Here is a 19353-nt window from a genome sequence, read left to right as displayed (position 1 = left end):
TAAACATAATATTGAGTGCTTCAGCTATAATATACAGTATGTGGATAGCTCATATAATATGTATGAGAAAGAGAGAGAAAATAACTGCTGGAAAATAACTGGATCCTATTTGTATAGTTTTAATGAAATTAAAACCAGACAAATCTTTCTAAAAGAATCATAAATAAAATTTTCATGAAAATCTATCTACTGGGAATAGAGTTGTTAGATGCTCCATTTCAATGCAAAAAGCATCTTTTTGTCTTTACCATGTACATGAGATGTACATGGTAAAGACAACAGATGCTATTTGCATATGTGAATGCACTTAAAAAGCTCATAAAAAATTCTTCCTATCTTAGTGGGACTTGAACTCAGGCCTTTTCTTTTTCCCACAATATGAAATAACAGTAATCCTAACTACATTGCTGGCTGTAAGGGCTGCCTTCCAAGTATATCTGAACTTTTCTTTAAAGTTCAGATATACCAAATTCAGCTAAATCAGCTCAGGAAGCAAACATCTAACACTCAAAGACTTCAAATAGCCTTTTAAAGATCATTCTACCCAGGTTTATCCAAATGAGCAAGTATATCTTTGCATTCAGATAAACACTGATCCTTATTACAAGACTGATATAGTTAATCCACAGATATTTCCATCTTAACAATGAGGTATTCAATTTTAAACACTTAGCCATTCAAGAAACTGCTTTCAGACTTCTCATTCCTCAGATGTTGAATGATTATTTTTAAAACATACCAAGATCAGAGCTAGTGCCACACTAAAGTTCGGGATACAAAAGCACTATTATTTTTGAGTGTTTATACTTTATCCTTTTCTGAATTATTTTAAATTTTATTTTCATATCTTCCTGTTAATCAGTTTGTGCTAAAAAAAATGTTCATAATTTCTAATTTAATAAAAGAATATTGCTTAATTGTAAGATTTTGCTTCCTCAGCAATAACACTTATTTATTGCTGAGGAAGAAATGCAAACAGTTTCCCAAAAGCTTCACTTATCTCTCTCTCTCTTCCCCCACTCCCCACTTTCAAGCTGTTTCCTCCATTACCATTCAATTTACTTGTACTCATTTCAGCACAAACTGATTAACATGAAGATATGTATAACATTCCAGGTGTACAATTACAGTAATAATTGAAAAGTACCTTCAGAACTTTGTAAATGTATAATTTCACATATTTTGAATATGGTTAAACATACCAAGTACTGAATGAAAGCCATGCTCTCGAATTTTTATCGGTAACTAGTTGTATCATTTAATTCATATATGCTTTAATGTTAATAACAAAATGATAACTTTTACTGTAACAGAATAAGCACAGTGCACTTTTCTCATTGAACAATTGACGTCTGCAGTACAAGTTAAATATAAATTGACATTCCATTTATGACTGGCAAGGAATTTTGTCTGTACAGGTTGTTTTTTATTATATGCCCAAAATATCCAAAAACAATGTGCAAGCAATGAAACTATAGAATACACAAGGGCACCTTTTGTTCAGTGGCCTAGAAAATCAGTATATAAAGATAGCTGTCAGATCACAGTATCCTCCTATGTAGATAATTCTGAAAAAAGCCAAACCAAAAACCATACAAACTGAAAATACCACAAGCCATCATAAATAATGATGGGAGACACCATGATTTATTTATCAGCACTTTGGCACAAATATAAACAACAAAGCAGTAGCTAACACAATTCCTAAGACAGACACACAATTGGATTTTACCTGTGAGGTTTTGTTAATGATCAAGTTTATCACATTGATTATGAGTAAAAAATTATACAAAATTTCAAAAACATAACCAGAGTTGCTAATGATTATATATCTGAAATGTTAGTGGGTGTGGCAGGACAATGACTCTGATTGGGATACATGCCACTCACATGACTGATGACAGTGAGCTGCTGTACTCATCAATAAAAACTTTTTAAGATCACTGTTTTCATTCAGAGCTTGTATGTTTTACTAAGTAGCTTCAGAACTAACTTCAAAATGCAGAGGCTTACAAAGTTGTGAATCACCGAATTATTCAGAATGGCATATTTCAAATAATTCTACAGTATATGTTATAATAGTATTATTTTCTTAACTTCAAGTTAGCAAGCAAGTCAACAAGCAAAAAACATGAAAAAGTAAAACATGCATATCATAAAGGTGGATTATTCATGAAAGCAGGCCTCCAACTATGTTTATAGCAGGCATGTATAACTGATGTCAATATAAAACCATTATAACAATATTAAAGGTCTCTAACTTTTAACTTGTATATGTACCTGACTTGTAGTTCACGAAATCAGCATAAACTGTGAAGGCTGCTTCCACTGGTCCATGTTTCATTAATTCGGTTTGAATCTGCTCCTGCATACTTGCTATAGAATATGACTTCTTGCCTGCAAAAAAATTAATTTAAAATAAGACAACTTAAAGAGGTATAGTTTTCAACTAAAAAGTATTTAAAATCTTTATTAACTGGGTGAACTAACAAATTATATCCTATTTTTGTATAACAGCATGGCTAACTCATGACACACAAAAAAAAAAAAAAAACTTTAGGATTACTTAGATTTACTTACTTTAGATTACTTCAGGTTTAATTACATAAAACAGTAGGAGACTAAAGACAATTTGCTATTAACAGAAGGTATAAGTAAAATAATACATGAATTCCATACAATACATCTAGTGAATCTTGAAGAACATATTTCTTCTTTCTAGCTGTACTGTTACTGAGAGAGTATATATCATTTTATTGAAATATATTCATAAAAGAATTTATAATTTCAACAAACTGCACTTCCAACACCTTTTCTTGTAAGTATAAATATATGTTATAAAACTTTGCAATGATATTAACGTCAGTATAATAATCAATGCATAATTCATTAAAGATGACACGTGACTGCACTGTGGGATCCCACTGATTTTAACATATTTCTTTTGTACTGTGTCAATGCAAGTAGAATATAGTTTCCAATATTTTGGCCAAATTCTAATTCTTTTTTTTTTTTTTTAATTTTTTTATAATTCATATGCCTGCAATAAACATTGCAATCATATGAATTAGCAAAAAAATCACTGTAAAGGAAAGGGAAGGAAAATATTAATTTAGCTATGTAATTGCACATTGCATTTGAAAATGTTTTAACCTTATACCTCTTGTTAGAGATTCACATGCCTACAATATACAATGCTTCTCAAGAACTGTTCTGCTTTACCCTGTGGGTTTCCAACAATGACTAATTCAGTACTGCTATCTTCAAGTAATTTATGCATGTCAAATAGACTTTATGCATTTTTAAGTAATTATTTTTTTATTTTTAAATAAAAGTTTTTACCACTACACCATTAAGCTATAAAAGTGGAACAAATCTGGATCTATAACCAGAAACCATCTGTAAGCAAAAGAAAGTTTTATAATCAATTTCTAAAGATATCTGACAGCAGGAGCATATTCAGGGGTGGGCAGAGAGGGCATATGCTCCCTTGACCAATAATTTGAAATTAAAGAAGCAGGAGGCATTCTAAAAAAAAAAAAAAAACCTCAAAAGCCCAGTCTCCATGCCTCACCCCCCACAATGTTACCTGGCCCTGGTTGACATGCACCCCTTACGATGATACCTGGATACGCCACTGTCTGACAGAATATAAATAACTTAATAAAACACGCATAAAACAAAGCTCAGACAGAGGAAAAAATCAATTTAAATGAAACTCACCAAAATGTTTATCTTCTCTGTAGGTAATATTGTAACCTTTTTCACACATGTGAACACATTTTGGTGTGGGTTCAATATCACCACATGGAGGACGGGGTCCAGTGGTGTGATGCTCACAAGGTGAAATGTCATAAGGCTGGCAGCCTTCATGTGAATCATAATTACCACCACTGACTATCCCAGTATCAACCCAATATTCCCAAGCTGCTCCAGGAAATCCACCATCACAGCTGCAAAAACATCAGAATGTTTGTTTATATATTTATATTTGAAAATAACTAAGGTACTCATCAAATTACATTAATGTGATACTCTCTTTCCATAAAGCCTTTTATATTTGAAGAAAAATTTTAGAAATTAATTTTATTAACAGGCACTCCTGAAAAGAAAATGTCACTATAAAAATCTTAGCACTTAAGAAATGTTTAAAAAATTACTATTTACTATCCTTAAGAGAGCATACTAAGAACATAATTTGGAATAAAATCAATTGTGAGGGGCAGAGGGCATGAAGCTTCCTCTATGCATCTTTTCAAAAACAAAACATTTCTTTATAACTGAAAAGTAAGATCCTTAAGTCTGCATCTATTTCTTCTAGTAATATGAGAAATAGAGACGTGTACTCACTCCTTCCCCTAAGTCTTGTGATCTTCCCACAAATCAATAGCTTAATTGCAAAGAATTAGTGAAACATTTTACCTAACAGTCACCATGAAATACTGTGCAGGACCAACTTAATGAATATGTCGAGGATATAAAGTACGTGCCATAAGCATAGCATAAGTGCCAATGTCAATCACCACTTTCTTTAAGAAAGTTGTGATTGCTATTGGTACTCACAATGTGGTTTTTACAAAAAGTAAAAATGGGATATAATATGACAGAGCATTTTGCAATGCAAGACCTTAACTATGAGACAAGAAAACACAACACTACACTGTGCTAATGTAAAAAAACAAAAAAAAAAAAAATTAACAATATAATGTACAGTTATACGTTACAGGACTTTAGTCCCTTTCTCGAGTAGTCTTATGAACTATTAATATACTAAAAGACAAAAAAAAAAAAAAAAGGTGCAGAATGGCTTACAGTTCTATTCTGTGAAATACAAAAGGAATCTTCTCCTTTATGTGTTCCAGTCCAGTACAGTAGAGCTTGAGAGAGAAAGGAAATTCATCACCTTCTTCAGAGACCCTGCACTGAATTGAAAAGAAGATTCTCTGGGAGTATTGTAGCTGATGACTGAATCCGGAAAACCAGATTGTCTGTAGACAATCTGGTTTTCTTGGAACTGATTCCACAACCTATTTAATCCAACAGCCAAATAACATTCAGTCAAGTGATCCTGTGGTGGAAACCACTTTCAATGAGATTTGTGAAGGTTAACAGAAGAACTGCAGCTAGTCAATAATACAGTACAGCAGTAGTAATCAAAGAGTCATTTCAGAATGCACAACTTGTATCCTGTTATGGATGCTAGTACAGCAGCTGACAAATGAACCAAATGTCTATATACAGTCTGGTTTTCTTGGAACTGATTCCACAACCTGCTGGTTACACTTTGAAACACACCAAGCCATGCTACACCTTGGCTCTGTGACTGTCCCGTCTTCTTGGCAGCTGTAATTCATATATGAGATAGATCTGCAACATTATCAAGTATTTAACAAAATGGTTATATGTATATGAGTTTGCACATTCTCAGCCTGTATTTATTGGAGAACTTAGCAATTTACATCTTCACATCAGTCCACAAACATGTACTGTTATTGCAGCCACATTAGACATCAATCAATATCAATCAATCAATGTGCAGTGATTCCCCTAATTATTTTGACCAGTGTAGTTGGTTGGTTGGTTGTTCCTTGGAGCTTGGGACAACTCTAGTCATAGTGTGTTGAATTAACATGATTTTTGGGCCATTTTGTATACTGTACTGGGTAAAACTGGGGGAACCCTACTCCCTCTGCCTGAGATTGGCTAACTACAATCTTGACTTCAACTTAAAGCTTTGACTTCCTTTTATCAAAACATTTTTCAAAACTCAGCAATTTCCTTCCATCTGGGACAAAGTTGGCTGACATATTCCTCATAGGAACACTCACTTCAAGCTCTCTTTTATTCCACTAACTAATAGAATTTTACCTTTGAACTGCATTTTTTCCACACCCTACTTTAAAAATTATTAAAATTCATAACACTGATTCCACTCAGCTGAATAATGAAAAGAAATATTTGCAGAGTGTTAAAGGAATTACTGAAGCAAATTAAACCTCATAAAAAAGTATGCCTAAAATTAAAATTTATCTACTGCGTCTATGTACAGGTAACCCTCATATAACATGGTAGTTAGGTTCCTATAAAATGTCGTGTTGTGCGAAACTGTGTTATATGGGACTAAGAAAAAGTACAAAAAGTGGGGGTTACGTTCCAAAAGCTAACAAAAATACACTATTTCGTTAACAAACTAACAAAAATACACCATTCTAAATTTTGTGTATCTTCTGAAAAAATCAGTAATCTGGGTTTGCTTGGTAAATCTTTGTGAATTTCATCGTATGGAACTAAGCATTTTTTGAAGCTCCCTTTTGAACTTTGGGTTCCTTTCATTCAAGAATCTGCATTCAAATAATAAGATTCTAATTGCTCGTCTAACTTTATGCCTTCCAGTATGCTTTTAGTGTAAATGGAAGTTTAGAATTTTCATCTGCAATATCATCCCCTGAATTGATTTGGTTTTACCTCCGATGCCGTTTCCACCAAATCCGCTTCGCCAGCCTCTTTTTCTACCAGTTATTCTTGAACATCTTCAGTAATCATATCTTTTTTAAATTTTTTTAGGAGCATAGATGACTAAGGCTATGTGTATATTGTCTATAAATTGCAAGTGTCCTGAGGTCAATTTTCTGTTTTGCTAAACAAAACACCCAAGATTCTGGGAGAAAAAAACCATGCTACCCTCGCCTGACTAACTCAGCCATGTTGTGAAAATGACCCATAAAAATTCCTCCCCCATTGACGGGATTCAAACTCAGATCTTTTCCACCCGGTGTGGGGAGGTGGGCGATTCTATCTTGTAAACTATATTATTGTAAACCCTTATGACTTTTGAGCCATACAGGGTAATGTAGTCTGGACGACTAGTGATGCTTCAGTAATCATGAACTGCAACCAGTCTACAACTTCAGTATATACTGGTATTTGTAGTAAGCTTACTACTACTACTACTAAAAGTGCAATAAACTAATTAAGCATACAAAAAACTGCACTTGGTTTTTTTTCTCCATAACTGTTTCCATATAAGATAAACAAGATAAGGTACTTGATGTATTGCATATATGTAATATACAAAGAAACCATGAAAAATAAAATATTATTATATATTATATAATAATATTTAAAATATAAAATATTTTATAAAATAATAAAAATAAAAAAATATAAAGGAATAAACTGATTTATATTTTTTCAATAACTCCTTATCTGGCATGAATATGAAACCCACAGCCTTTTCTTTATGTAGGAACAGCTTTGATTTAGTGAAGATGGATACAATTTGAGGAAAACACCATCATATAAACCTTTACATCAATGATTCTCAACCTAGTGATCATCCTTGGAGAAAGAGAGGAAGAGAACTAAGCCTGTTTAACCAGTAAAGAGAGTTGTAGATTTTGGTTATCTTGAAAAGGGGTTGCCAGAAAAACACTACATCAGGAATGAATCTCTGACAGGTCAGAGGTACACACATATCCTGGGACCAATAGTTCTTCCATGTGCTATGGCATTTGAAGAAAGTTTTTATGGATGATAATGTCCTGCCTTAGGGCATGGCTAGTTGACAGTATGCTGAATGAGAGCATGGATTGGCCAGCTTGCACTTGTGATCTTCATTTCAGCATACGGGACATAATGAGTAGACATTCTATTACTGGGCCAGCTCCTGTGGCACCTTCAGCTAAAGAATTCCCTCGTGTTTTATGCCTTCCAGTATGCTTTTTAGATGCAAAACTTTTCTAGCAATGCCTATACTAATGACAACCATTCCTTCCACTTTCATTTATTTATTCATAAATGTCAACTTTCTGCTGCCTGTTTTTATTTCAGTAAACTGAAAATGATAAAAATATCAAGTGGTTGCAAAATGACACTGAATCTCACAATATCTTCACATTGTTTTGAGCAGTGTACAACATTTAAAACACTAAACATCAGTGTGCATTACCAACATTCACCAGAAACTTAATAAAGTTTTGGGTTGTATTTCAACAAAGGCACTGAAATAACTAAAAACTAAATTGAAGTGTACTATTTTTAAATGAATGAAAAAGAAAGTATTATAAAAAAATTATGCTAGTCAAGTATCTCATTTTGCACAATGTACATAAATGAAATACTATGTTATAAGCATAACACTATACTAAGAAGTTCTGTTATTCCAGGCTGAGCGTGTGCTTACCCATCACCACAAGAATCACAGCAAGATACAAGATCTTCAGCGGAGAAATGAACCTGCACTTTTCCACCTGAGGCAATGCAAATACGATCAGTCATAGATTCTACTGCACCAAATGCCTATAAATACCAAAATTACAATTATAAATATTGCTTTATACAATTTCATAACTACAGTTAGAAGATTTTTATAGTTAGAACTTAAAGTATACAAACCTACTTACTTCCTTAACTTGAAAATACAGGGTGCATACTAGTATTTTCAAGTATCTCTTGAAAACATATGACTTGAAAAATACAAGTATGGATTTTTCCTGTTCAATGTGAATACTTTAAAATAATTAGCAGTAGTCTTTGCTTTTCTCAGAAAATTTGCACTAAAAGAGAAGATCTAATTTTCTGCATTTTCAAAGACGGACAGAAAGAAAGAAAGACTAATGTATTATGTATGACATGGATCTTAATTCCATTCTCAAAAATAACAATTGATTTTGTCAATCCAGCATTGTTGTTATATTCTAAGTTGTACCACAGTACAACAAAGAAGTGATGTGGTACAATTCAAAAAAGTGATGTTACTGTTGTACTACAAAAGTAACATCACTCTTTTGCAACCAGAAAAGCAAAATACTGATGGCGAATGATTAACATGGCAAAGAACATTCTGAATGAAAAATAACACTTTCTTCATGGAATGGATAAAGTGCTATTTATTTTTTAATCACAGAAAAAACATTAGTCCCCTGGTAAGCTGCAACTTCCTACCTTTTTCAAGAGCAAATAATTTAGAAGAATTAACCAATTAACACTTGAAACTACATAAATAAAAAATGTTTCAAATCACAGAAGATACAGAAGCTGCTGCTGGTCAACATACTAAGACAAAGCACACAGCAGATCCCATGCTTAGCACATGCTATGATCTTTCTTAAGGATGATCAAAGCCATAGTGTAATATGACTTTGGAACTCATATTAATAAATTTGGTAGGTTACTATTTAAAAACATAACACAAGCATAATTGAAAAGATATAATGCAAATGACTGAAACTGAGAAGGAAAAAAAAAAAAAAACATGCTGTAAAACTGTATGGGAGAATAGGAAAAATTTGTAGGTATGAATATTATCAAATTATTAGTGCTAATTAGTGTCACCTGCAAACCCTATCCTTGATATCCCCTCAATTTTTCTGAATATACAAGATGTGTTCAATAAGTGTTTCTCTCACCTGAAATATTTGTGTTAGGGATTTGAAAGTTGGCTGGCAATTTCATCCTTTCCTATGTAGCTACCTTCTAGAGCTATACATTTTTCCCATCTGTGGAAAAAAAAAAACAGGAAAAAAGTCAGAAAACCAGGCTTCCACTTCATTAATTATTTCCTGATCAGTCTGAAATCTGAAGCCCCCATAATGGTTTCTTTGTTTTAGCAAAGAGAAAGTCAGAATGTCAGGGGTCAGGAGAATAACATGGATGCTACAGATTTTCAAAGTCACAGCTAATTGCATGGTCCACTATTAGAGCAGCCTTATGAGCAGGAGTGTTGTCAGCTAGGAGGCAGACACCTTTCAATAACTTCCCATGTCTCTTCAACTTGATAGCCCTCTTAGCTTTCCATGTGGTTTCTGTAGTACTCCCCAGTGATGTTGTTGCCTTTTGGAAAGTAATCTGTAAGGATACCTTTAGAGTCCTAAAAGATGACATGGCCTTGTTGGCAGAAAAACTGAACCTTGGCTTTTTTTCGGGTGGTGGGGGGGGTGTCAGTGAAAGTTTCCATTGTTTATTCATCCATTTTGTTTCTGAGTCATAATGATATACCCAGCATTCGTTTATTGTCACAATTCAGTCAAAAATATCACCTACATTCTGGAAAATACAAAGCTCCACAGGAAGTATCAACAATCTCAGAACCCATTGGGCTGCTACCTTAGACATGTGCAGGAACTCTTGCATTATGGTGAAAACAGACTCGTGGCTAATGTTCACTTCATTTGCTATAAAATTTATAGACACATGTCTGTCTTCAAGAATTGGCTGTTTCACTTCAGCCACAATGGCAGGGTCTGTATCTGACATGGGTCTTCCTTCTCCTGGGTCATCACATGCATACTGCTTCACCCACATTGGAACTGTCTTTCCCAATTTTTTGCAGTCACATACAATGGGCAATCCTCCCCACATACAACGTTCATCTTCTCAATTTGTTTTTCTTCTTTACCTTGCAAATTAAGAAATTGTATAATGGATCTGACATTAACCTTATCCAGCATACCATCTCTCACAGTATTCGTGGCTCTAGTTCAGTAACCGATGGATCTAGAAAAACAAATAAATATACATTAACTTATGAGACTTAGTAGTATATACTTACCTAAATATTTCAAGGTGGGGATAAATAGTTACTGATCACCCCTTTTAGTGTTTTATTTTATGAACATTATTCTCATCAAGAACCCTACAATTTTTCTTCTCAAATTAAAGATCACTTTAGTACACACAGAAATTCATTTTCAAAAAAAATTTATAAATAAATAAAATAAATTAACTGTCTTACCCAGCATGAGCCACAAGATCCTTGATCTCTGATTTCTCTGAGTGATGAGCACTCTGGCCACTTCTCTCGAGGATCAAATGATTCTGGAATGTTATCTGGAATTTCATGATAAATCTCTGGTAAGCGATATTTCTTATTTAGAGGATGAACACCTAAGAGCCCTTTAACATATTTCAGTGATACTCCCTCAAAATTACGTGCAGCCTACAATTTGGAGAGAGATATAAAAATATCCCATTATCATTTTGTCAACTGCAGCAAAGTGATAGCTTAAATTATTTATTCTACAACTTAACACTCCAGTCCATTAATCTGGTACCAGGTGCGTGAAAATTCGAAATTCCTGTGCATGCAAAAATTTGAAAAATCAGCAAAAATAATTGAAAATTGTTAATTTTTTGTCACCTATAAGTTCAATCTTTTAAAATTCTATTTTTTTTTTCAATCTCTTGAAATTAATTCACTCTTTTAATATAGAACATGGATTTTTCACACAACTTTAAAAAATCCATGTTCTATATTAAAGACATATTTTTATTACTTTTTGAAAATTAAAATTCACTTTGGAAATGTCAGAGAGTGAACGCAAATTTAAAAATGGCACCCCTCAACCTATGCTTTCATTCGAGGAGCACACATCACTAAGAGCAGTGTTCACTATATGAAACGTGAAGTGCATACATACGGTCTGATCCCAAATGATTCATCAATGTCATGAATCATAAAATGTATTACTAATTGGAGAAAATTGTGCAGCAGTAAAGCAAAATTACTATAAATATTTTTTCTTGACATATGTCAATCCACACATGCATATAATTAAGTTTAGCTTAACATTTTTTTCCTTTTTGTCATAATTGTTATTCTGATAATTAACAGACATTTCTGAAATTTTTTGTGGACATTTCAAAGAAAATATTTTTAACAACAAGTATTAGGAGTTTCAGCTATGTGGATGCAGTGGATGAAGCACAAAATGCTGTTAGTCATGCAGAATCAATTCAACCCCACATGAGACCTGGTTAAAAAAGACAGCTGCGAAAATAAAATGGTCTCAAAGATTATCAAAACAATTTTCTCATTTAAATTGAAATAATAACAATAATGATAAAATAAAATATAAATTCTAATAAAAGATTAAACAACAGCACACTCCATAAATTTTTTAAAGGCAAAAATTTAATGAGTTTATTGAAACAAGCTGAGCCAACCACTTAGAAGCCAATTTGACGATGTTCCAAAATCTTTGTGAATATCAGTGTGAAATCTAATTAAAGATTGGCATCTAAATGGTTGGATATTGGAATGTTTTCTGTAAAGGTTTCTTTTCAGCTTGTTTCAATAAACTTGTTAATTTTTTGCTTTAAAAAAAATTACATAGAATGCAGTGTTGTTTAATCTTTTATTAGAATTAGTTAATTCCTATGTATGTCTTTCTTCCAAGAAATTAAAACAATCGAATTGTTTCAAAGGTCTAAACAGTTAAATGCAGTCTACCGTGGTGTGTGACAAAAACTAATCTTTCAGGAACAAAATACATCAAAAACAAACTGTACACAGGAAAACAAAACTATTTCAATTCCAAATCACTATTACTATAAGTTAAACTACAAAATGAAAGCAAGATTATAATAATTGATCAGCATACAGTTAAAAACTTGCTATAATCTGTATATAATAATTTAATCCATGTATGCCAGGACAGGGGTAAGAATTACGTGGATGAAAATGTACAGCCACTCCCCAACTTACATAAGGGTTGCGTTCTGCAGAACTCTACATAAGTCAAATTTTACATAAGTCGGAATTTCCCTAAAGGGCTTATGCAGCACTTGCAACTATGCGTGCTGAATTTCATTGAAGCAAAAAAAGAAATGTTCGACAAACATGTAAATAGAATTATTTATTCATTTTTTTTTAATCTCATGTGTAGGTAAAATTACAAAACTGTGCAATTACAAAAATTTCAAAATTATAAAATTACAAAAAGAGAGAGAAGACAGGCATAACATCAGCAAGTTTTACCTTTTGAGCATCGTTGCCAGAATTAACTCTCCAGCTGATAAGCACATCACTGCAGAAGTTGAGGGCTGTGGAGATTTAGAAGGGGTTTTTTCCAACACATCACAAAATTTCTCTGCAGCTGCAGAATCGGCACAGGCAACTTCATCGCATACTTTAATGTTTAGGAAATCAGCACAGTGCTTGAACCTATTAAACTACTCATTGCTTGCCAAGAACTTGGCTTGGGGTTTGTCGTACTTATCCTTAATATCATCATAAAATGACAAACTTTGTCCTGCTTCGTACTTCTTAATTAATCATCTTCATTTCTAAATCAATTTTGTTTCATTTCCTAGCACTGCCAGCACTTGCACTTTGCATTGGTCCCTTTCCCTTCACCATTGTAATAAGTAAATAGGAATGAAGAGAAGATTCTGAAAATTTATTTGTTTTTATATGATTGAAAATTTCAGTGAAGGGGAACTCAACTCACTTCACCATAACGTAAAAACCCACAGAATTACAGTTATCGATCACAAATGCAATAAGATCAACTTTACTTTACTATTTAGAATAGATTGCGCTAACAGAAAAGCCCAATAAACCAGAAAGTGCAAATTGTTTTTATTGTTTTATGACCTTCAGATGTGTATTTTAGAAAAATATCACAAAGGCATTCAAAATTGATTCTTATAACGGAACATATGAAAACGATGAAAGTGTAGTGCAATTTCCATTATAAAAATGACCTTTTAGATAGATAAATAGCTTAGTTATATAAAGAAAATTTCAACTTCCGAAGTCTTGGAACGAATTACCAAAAAAAAAAAAAAAAAAAAAAAGGTGCTATCAGGTTCACATTACGATATTTTCACGATACATCCAGTTATTCCTATGGGATGCAAAATATGTTTCAATGATTTTTTTAAGTTTGCACGTGCTGGCAAAAACTTATGTCAAGTCGAATTTCCGTAAGGGAAGTATTAAGTAAGCTGGAGAGTGCCTGTATTGCTCAAAACAATTAAAGGATCACTGCACAATCTACCAGTGATATGCACACTAGATACTGATATCTACTGAGGCTGCAGTGACAGCATAGGTTTATGAACTGATCTGCAGATACAAATTACTAAATTCTCAAACAAATACATGTTAAAAACATGCAAATTCAGGCATGCAACTGTTTCATAAATACTTCACCAGTTGCAGATGCATCTCATTTGTGAACTACTATTGAAAAAGACAACATACATTGATCAATTATCTTGCCTTGCATTGCCTGTCATAATCTATGCTTGAATGCTACTCAGACACTTTGCAGCAACAACAGGGACATTGTCAACCCAAGCCATCTGAACAGCTGCACAGACATGGCCTTTATTCCATTTTGTTCCATTGAGTGACTAATATATGTAGGGCCAAAAGATTGCCGGCACTCAAACATTGAACTGTAGGGAATGGTGTCATGTGCTCTTCACAGATGAGTCTAGGTAAAGCTTGCAATCAGATTCTTGTCAACTTCTGTTGTTGCACAAAAGGGAAATCCAAAAAAACCCTGTGTATTTACAGGAACAGTTAGTCTGGTGGAGGTTGGATTGCTGGTATGGAGTGGCATCAACCTTTATGATTGTATTAACCACCACATTATCAGAATGAACCCTGACCGTATACAGTTATAGAGATGAGATGAGATCTTGTGACCTATGATCCTTCCCAATGCTGGAATATGGGGTATTATCTGATATCCTCATCAATAATATGTTGGAAGATAAAGGTGTCATCTGAATATATTGGGCCACCTGTTTCCCAGACCTAAATTCTATTGAGCATGTCTAGGATGTCCTAGGAAGATGTGTACTGTAGCTTGTCTGGACTTTCAGTGACACTTAATCAGCTGAAAACAGCACTTACACAAGAGTGCCAACTAATTCCACAACAACTTGTCGATACCTTGATTTCACCAATGCATCACAGGTGTGAAACGTATTGTGAGGACCATACACCATCCTTAAATTGCTGTCCAGAAACATGACTTCCACAATGATGACAAAAACTGTTCCTATAAGCTAACAGTACTTTGCTTCTGATGTGTCATGTTTTCAATAAATCAACAAATACTGTTCACCGTGGAGCTGCTTTGACCATTTTCAACACATACTGATCAGAACTTGGCTTCAACTACATCTTGAGTTACGTATATTATCATATTTACACAAACATCATTTTCACATGCTCTAATCCTCTAACTGTTTTGACCAGTTTATATTCGGCAAAAAAATAAATAAATTAATAATTCCTATAATTTAAAATTATACTCCAAAAAAACAAAATTTAGGAGCATTAGCAACTAAAGTTTCACTCAAAAATTTCACTCATAGTCAATTATGCTTCCTGCAGCAATAGTGACTGTAAACAATATTATTTCAATGTTAAACTATTTCAAGAGGAAGATATAAAACTACATAGGTTTCAAATTTATTGCAGCAGTGAACCACTACTGTTTGCTATTAGAAAGGTATAATTTTCATTCTGTTTTTTTATCAGAGAAGGTTGTTTATGCATGCAGCTGATTTTATTTGAAAATTATTGTTTTAGGAGAGTAATCGGAAGATTAGGAAAATTAATAAAAAAGACAATTAGACATTTTTTTAATTGTCATTTTCTAATGACAATTATAAAATTAACAAAAAGGAGTTTTTAAATAAAAAAAAAAATAAAAAAACAATAACTGCTGTAACTATGAACATGATTTTCTGAAAGTAGTCATAACGTTAAAAAAAAAAAAAAATCATTCCCTGTTGCATGCAACAGCACTATAAACTTCCAATAGGTGACATGTGAAAATCAGAATACATGACATTCAGCAGTTAGATTATGGTAGTTGTGGTGGGGGATGACAATTGCCTCTATGATTATAATATTTTAATGTGCAAAAATTGTCTAAAAGTGGGGAGGGGGTATTTAAAACTGCCCATGCTATTAGCATTTTGATTTGGTCAATATTCTCACTCCCTGCCAACACTTAGTGTTACAGAATTTCATGTTAATATTGGCATGACTCACTTTCAAATGAGACATTTTTAAGTATCGGCGCCTCTGTAGCCAGGTGGGCAGGAGCAGCAGTGCGTAGCACACGCTTCTTGATTAGACCGGGGTTCAAGCCCGTGACCACCAAATACAGAGGATGCGGAAAGGTCAGAGAATAACCGCCGCATATTCCCAGAGCAATATGGCTTTAGTTGCTAATGCTTTTTTCAAACATAACAAACATTTTTTAAGTATATCAATCATCCTCTGGTCCACTAGCTGTATTATAAAAGTGATATTTTAATGGGAGAAAATATAACCTTAAACATGCCATCAGCATGCAAGCCAGAAGTTCAACTGGGAGATGAAATGGCACATGATCTAAAAATAGAACTTTCTGAATTTTCCAATTTTCTTTTATTATTTCATAATAAAATGTCATATATTCCAGAAATACTTGAGTGTTTATTCATGATTTTTTTCTGATTGTTAACAGCAAGTGGAAGTGGTGGTGGTGATAGTAGTAACTCCACCTGTTGTTGACACTCAATGTAATTTATCTCTTTACACTTTTATATTTGGTCACAATTGGTTCCTTGATACTAATGATTTATTTGGAAGAGTTTTCCAGTTAGGATTGGTTTCATCTACTTCTGATGGCACCTTCACTGACTTCTTATGTGGTATATTGTGGTATAAAGAAGTATGGACTACACTGATCCAAAATGTAGTCCATACTTCTTTTTAATGAAAACTACTTTTTAATCAGATATAATTTAATTCATCAGTGTATAGGTTGAAGTTTAGTATAAGTAGGACATAACCTTATTAGGTACATAGCACTGATCAAACTAAGTTTGCTACTAATTGAATTGTGGAGGTACATCATGAGTTGTCTTGGTATTGCACTAAGCACTTGAAATAATAATAATTAGGAAGATAGACAAGCAGTATACCCCACTCAACCTAAGCGAGGAGTCCTCCCCCCCAAACCAGGAGGTACAAACAAAGCTAGAAAGATGGGCAGAGAAGACACTCCATGGCAGACACTACAATGATCTCCATCAAGATCACATAGATAAAACTGCTTCCAATGCATGGCTCACGAGCGGGATGCTCTTCCCCGAGACTGAAGGATTCATGCTCACCATCCAAGACCAGGTAATCAACACCAGTAACTATAGAAAATACATCGCCAAGGAACCTGGAGTGTCCAATGACACATGTCGACGATGCCACCTGGCATCAGAAATGATCCAACACATCACTGCGGGATGCAAGGTGATCACCCAGACTGAGTACACTCATAGACACGACCAGGTAGCCAGGATAATACATCAGAAACTAGCAAGGACATACCAGTTGATCAAAGAGAGTGTACAGTACTAGAAACTCCAACCCACAAGCTGTACTGGGACCATGCCATAATAACGGATAGGACAATCCCACACAACAGACTGGACATAACCCTTGTGGAAAACAAGGAAAAGGCTACCTATCTGATTGACATAGCGGTACCCAATACTGGCAACCTGCAGAAAACCCATGGGGAAAAAATCAGGAAGTACACGAACCTAAGACAGGAGATCAAAGAGATGCGGCATATGCAGCAAGTAACGACCACCCCGATCATCGTGTCAACCACAGATATGGTGCCAAAGACCCTACATAACAGCCTAGCAGCAATAGGTCTCCCAGCGAACACCTACAAGGAACTCCAGAAAGTCACAATCCTGAACACCTGTAGGATAGTCAGAGAGTTCCTCAACCAGCAGTAACACCAGACATAACAACAACCACTCTGTGTACCTGGTAGCAATATCCGTCACAAGGTGGAACCCCAATCAGGGAGAAATAATATAAGAGCAACAATAACAATAATAATAATAAAAAACACTGTTCCAGTATATACTATTTATTTAAAATGTATACTATTTCCCCATACTTGGATTTTGGTTCTTTCTTGAAACCTCATCGGTTAGGAAGCAGGCACTGTAATTGAAACACAAGACAACTCAGTGATTAGAATTACCAACAATATGTAAGACGCCAGGTGGCATAAAGGCAACTTGTGAAGTGCCTCCACAATATGAGATCACTGCACTTAACAGCAAACTTAATTTGCCCAATGCTATGCACTTGTACAATTAAATTTTGTAGTTCTTTTGTAGCATGAGACTTTTTTTTTTTTTATATAACTCTTCAGATTGATAAATTTTAATTATGGAATTTGTAATATTATATGATGCTATTTGTTGAAAAAACCTGAAGTCAGGAATGGGAATTGAAGCAAAAATGTTTTAATTTTCAGTGAAATGTGAATTATGTCAATAAATAAAATCATTATATTTATAATTTACATTACAAATTACACTATATTTATAATTAAAATCATTAAACCTGATTAGAAACTGAATGCAAATAAACAAACATACTAAAATCAACTGAGATAAAGGATCTTTCAACAATTGCAAATATGTAACCTTTCTCAACTGACAGCCTTGACTGGCTGCTTCTTAAATAATGAAGAGCACAATGTGGCTTTGCCCAAATACCACCACTTTTCTAATTGGAGGCTCGAAGTGGTGAAACCCGAGTTTAATCTTGAGAGCAGTTTCCAGCATCCCCCCATCTCCTTCAACCCATGCACGGTACTAAGTACTATACCTGTGCATTGGCAATCTCACAGAATTATCAGTGTTTCTACTCCCCTTCTTTCTGTTTTCTAATTGTGAATAATACCACAATACAAGAGACTCAAATATAAGGTGAATCTTAACACTGCTATTGCTGTTCACAGTAACTTTCCTAATAAGAAATAATCAGCAATGTCATGCTGGCTGTAAGTGATGCACATTGCAATATGTTAGTTTGTTTGTTATTTGGTTTTTAGGAGCATTACAAACTAAGGCCATAATGCTCCGGGGATATGCAGTGGTCATTCCCACTGCATATCCCCGTATTTGGTGGAGAAAGGTCACTTCTGTATCCTCCGTATTTGGTGGTCATGGGCTCGAACCCTGGTCTAATCAAGAAGCATGTGCTACGCACTGCTGCTCCTGCCCACCTGGCTACGGAGGTGCCACATTGCAATATGAGAGTTGATGTGATTAGAGATAATGGTATCAGGATTCAATCTATATCTGAGTCTCTCGTGTTGCGATGTGATTCTCAATGATGGAAACACTAGTAATCCATGAGACTGCCAGTGGCACGTGAATGAGATTGTTTCCAGATGCCACCACAGAGTGGTCACACAGCAACAGTCACATCATGCTCTATGCTATTTAAAAGGCTACCACAGTAACTATTATTAGATAAGAAATATAGTATCTACTCTCAGATGCTCCTGTATCTTAAAAGTTGATTTTATTAAGGCATTTTAGCTTCAGTTGTGTCAAAATTTTATGACTGGACATACTACTATTTGGTTCGTTAAATAACTAAACAATAAAAATACTGAAAGTTGATTTTCATGTCAAATTTACTTAACACATTTGCTGAGAGAATGCAAACATGTGTCCATTCAATTGCAGTTAATAAATGAGCGCTTTAAAAGGAAAGGCACATGAAATAAACAGTGATATCAG

General features: G+C 34.1%; 1 protein-coding gene across 1 annotated transcript in view; it reads right to left on the bottom strand.

Annotated features, from left to right (window-relative positions):
• The window catches only part of LOC150081405 (cathepsin B-like), a 47809-nt gene that overhangs the window by 20298 nt on the left and 8158 nt on the right, over positions 1-19353 (bottom strand). The window contains exons 3-6 of the mRNA XM_090379279.1: positions 10733-10936; positions 8183-8298; positions 3724-3953; positions 2281-2397 (exon numbers count right to left, since the gene is read on the bottom strand). Of these exons, the coding sequence (XP_090235405.1) occupies positions 2281-2397; positions 3724-3953; positions 8183-8298; positions 10733-10936 (667 nt within the window). The remainder of the gene's footprint in view (positions 1-2280; positions 2398-3723; positions 3954-8182; positions 8299-10732; positions 10937-19353) is intronic.

Source organism: Mastigoproctus giganteus, chromosome 8 (genome assembly GCF_048544385.1).
Source record: "Mastigoproctus giganteus isolate SK-2022 chromosome 8, ASM4854438v1, whole genome shotgun sequence".
Taxonomy (NCBI): Eukaryota; Metazoa; Arthropoda; class Arachnida; order Uropygi; family Thelyphonidae; genus Mastigoproctus; species Mastigoproctus giganteus.
Note: the sequence above shows the minus strand (reverse complement) of the source record. Positions and strands in the feature narration are given on the sequence as shown.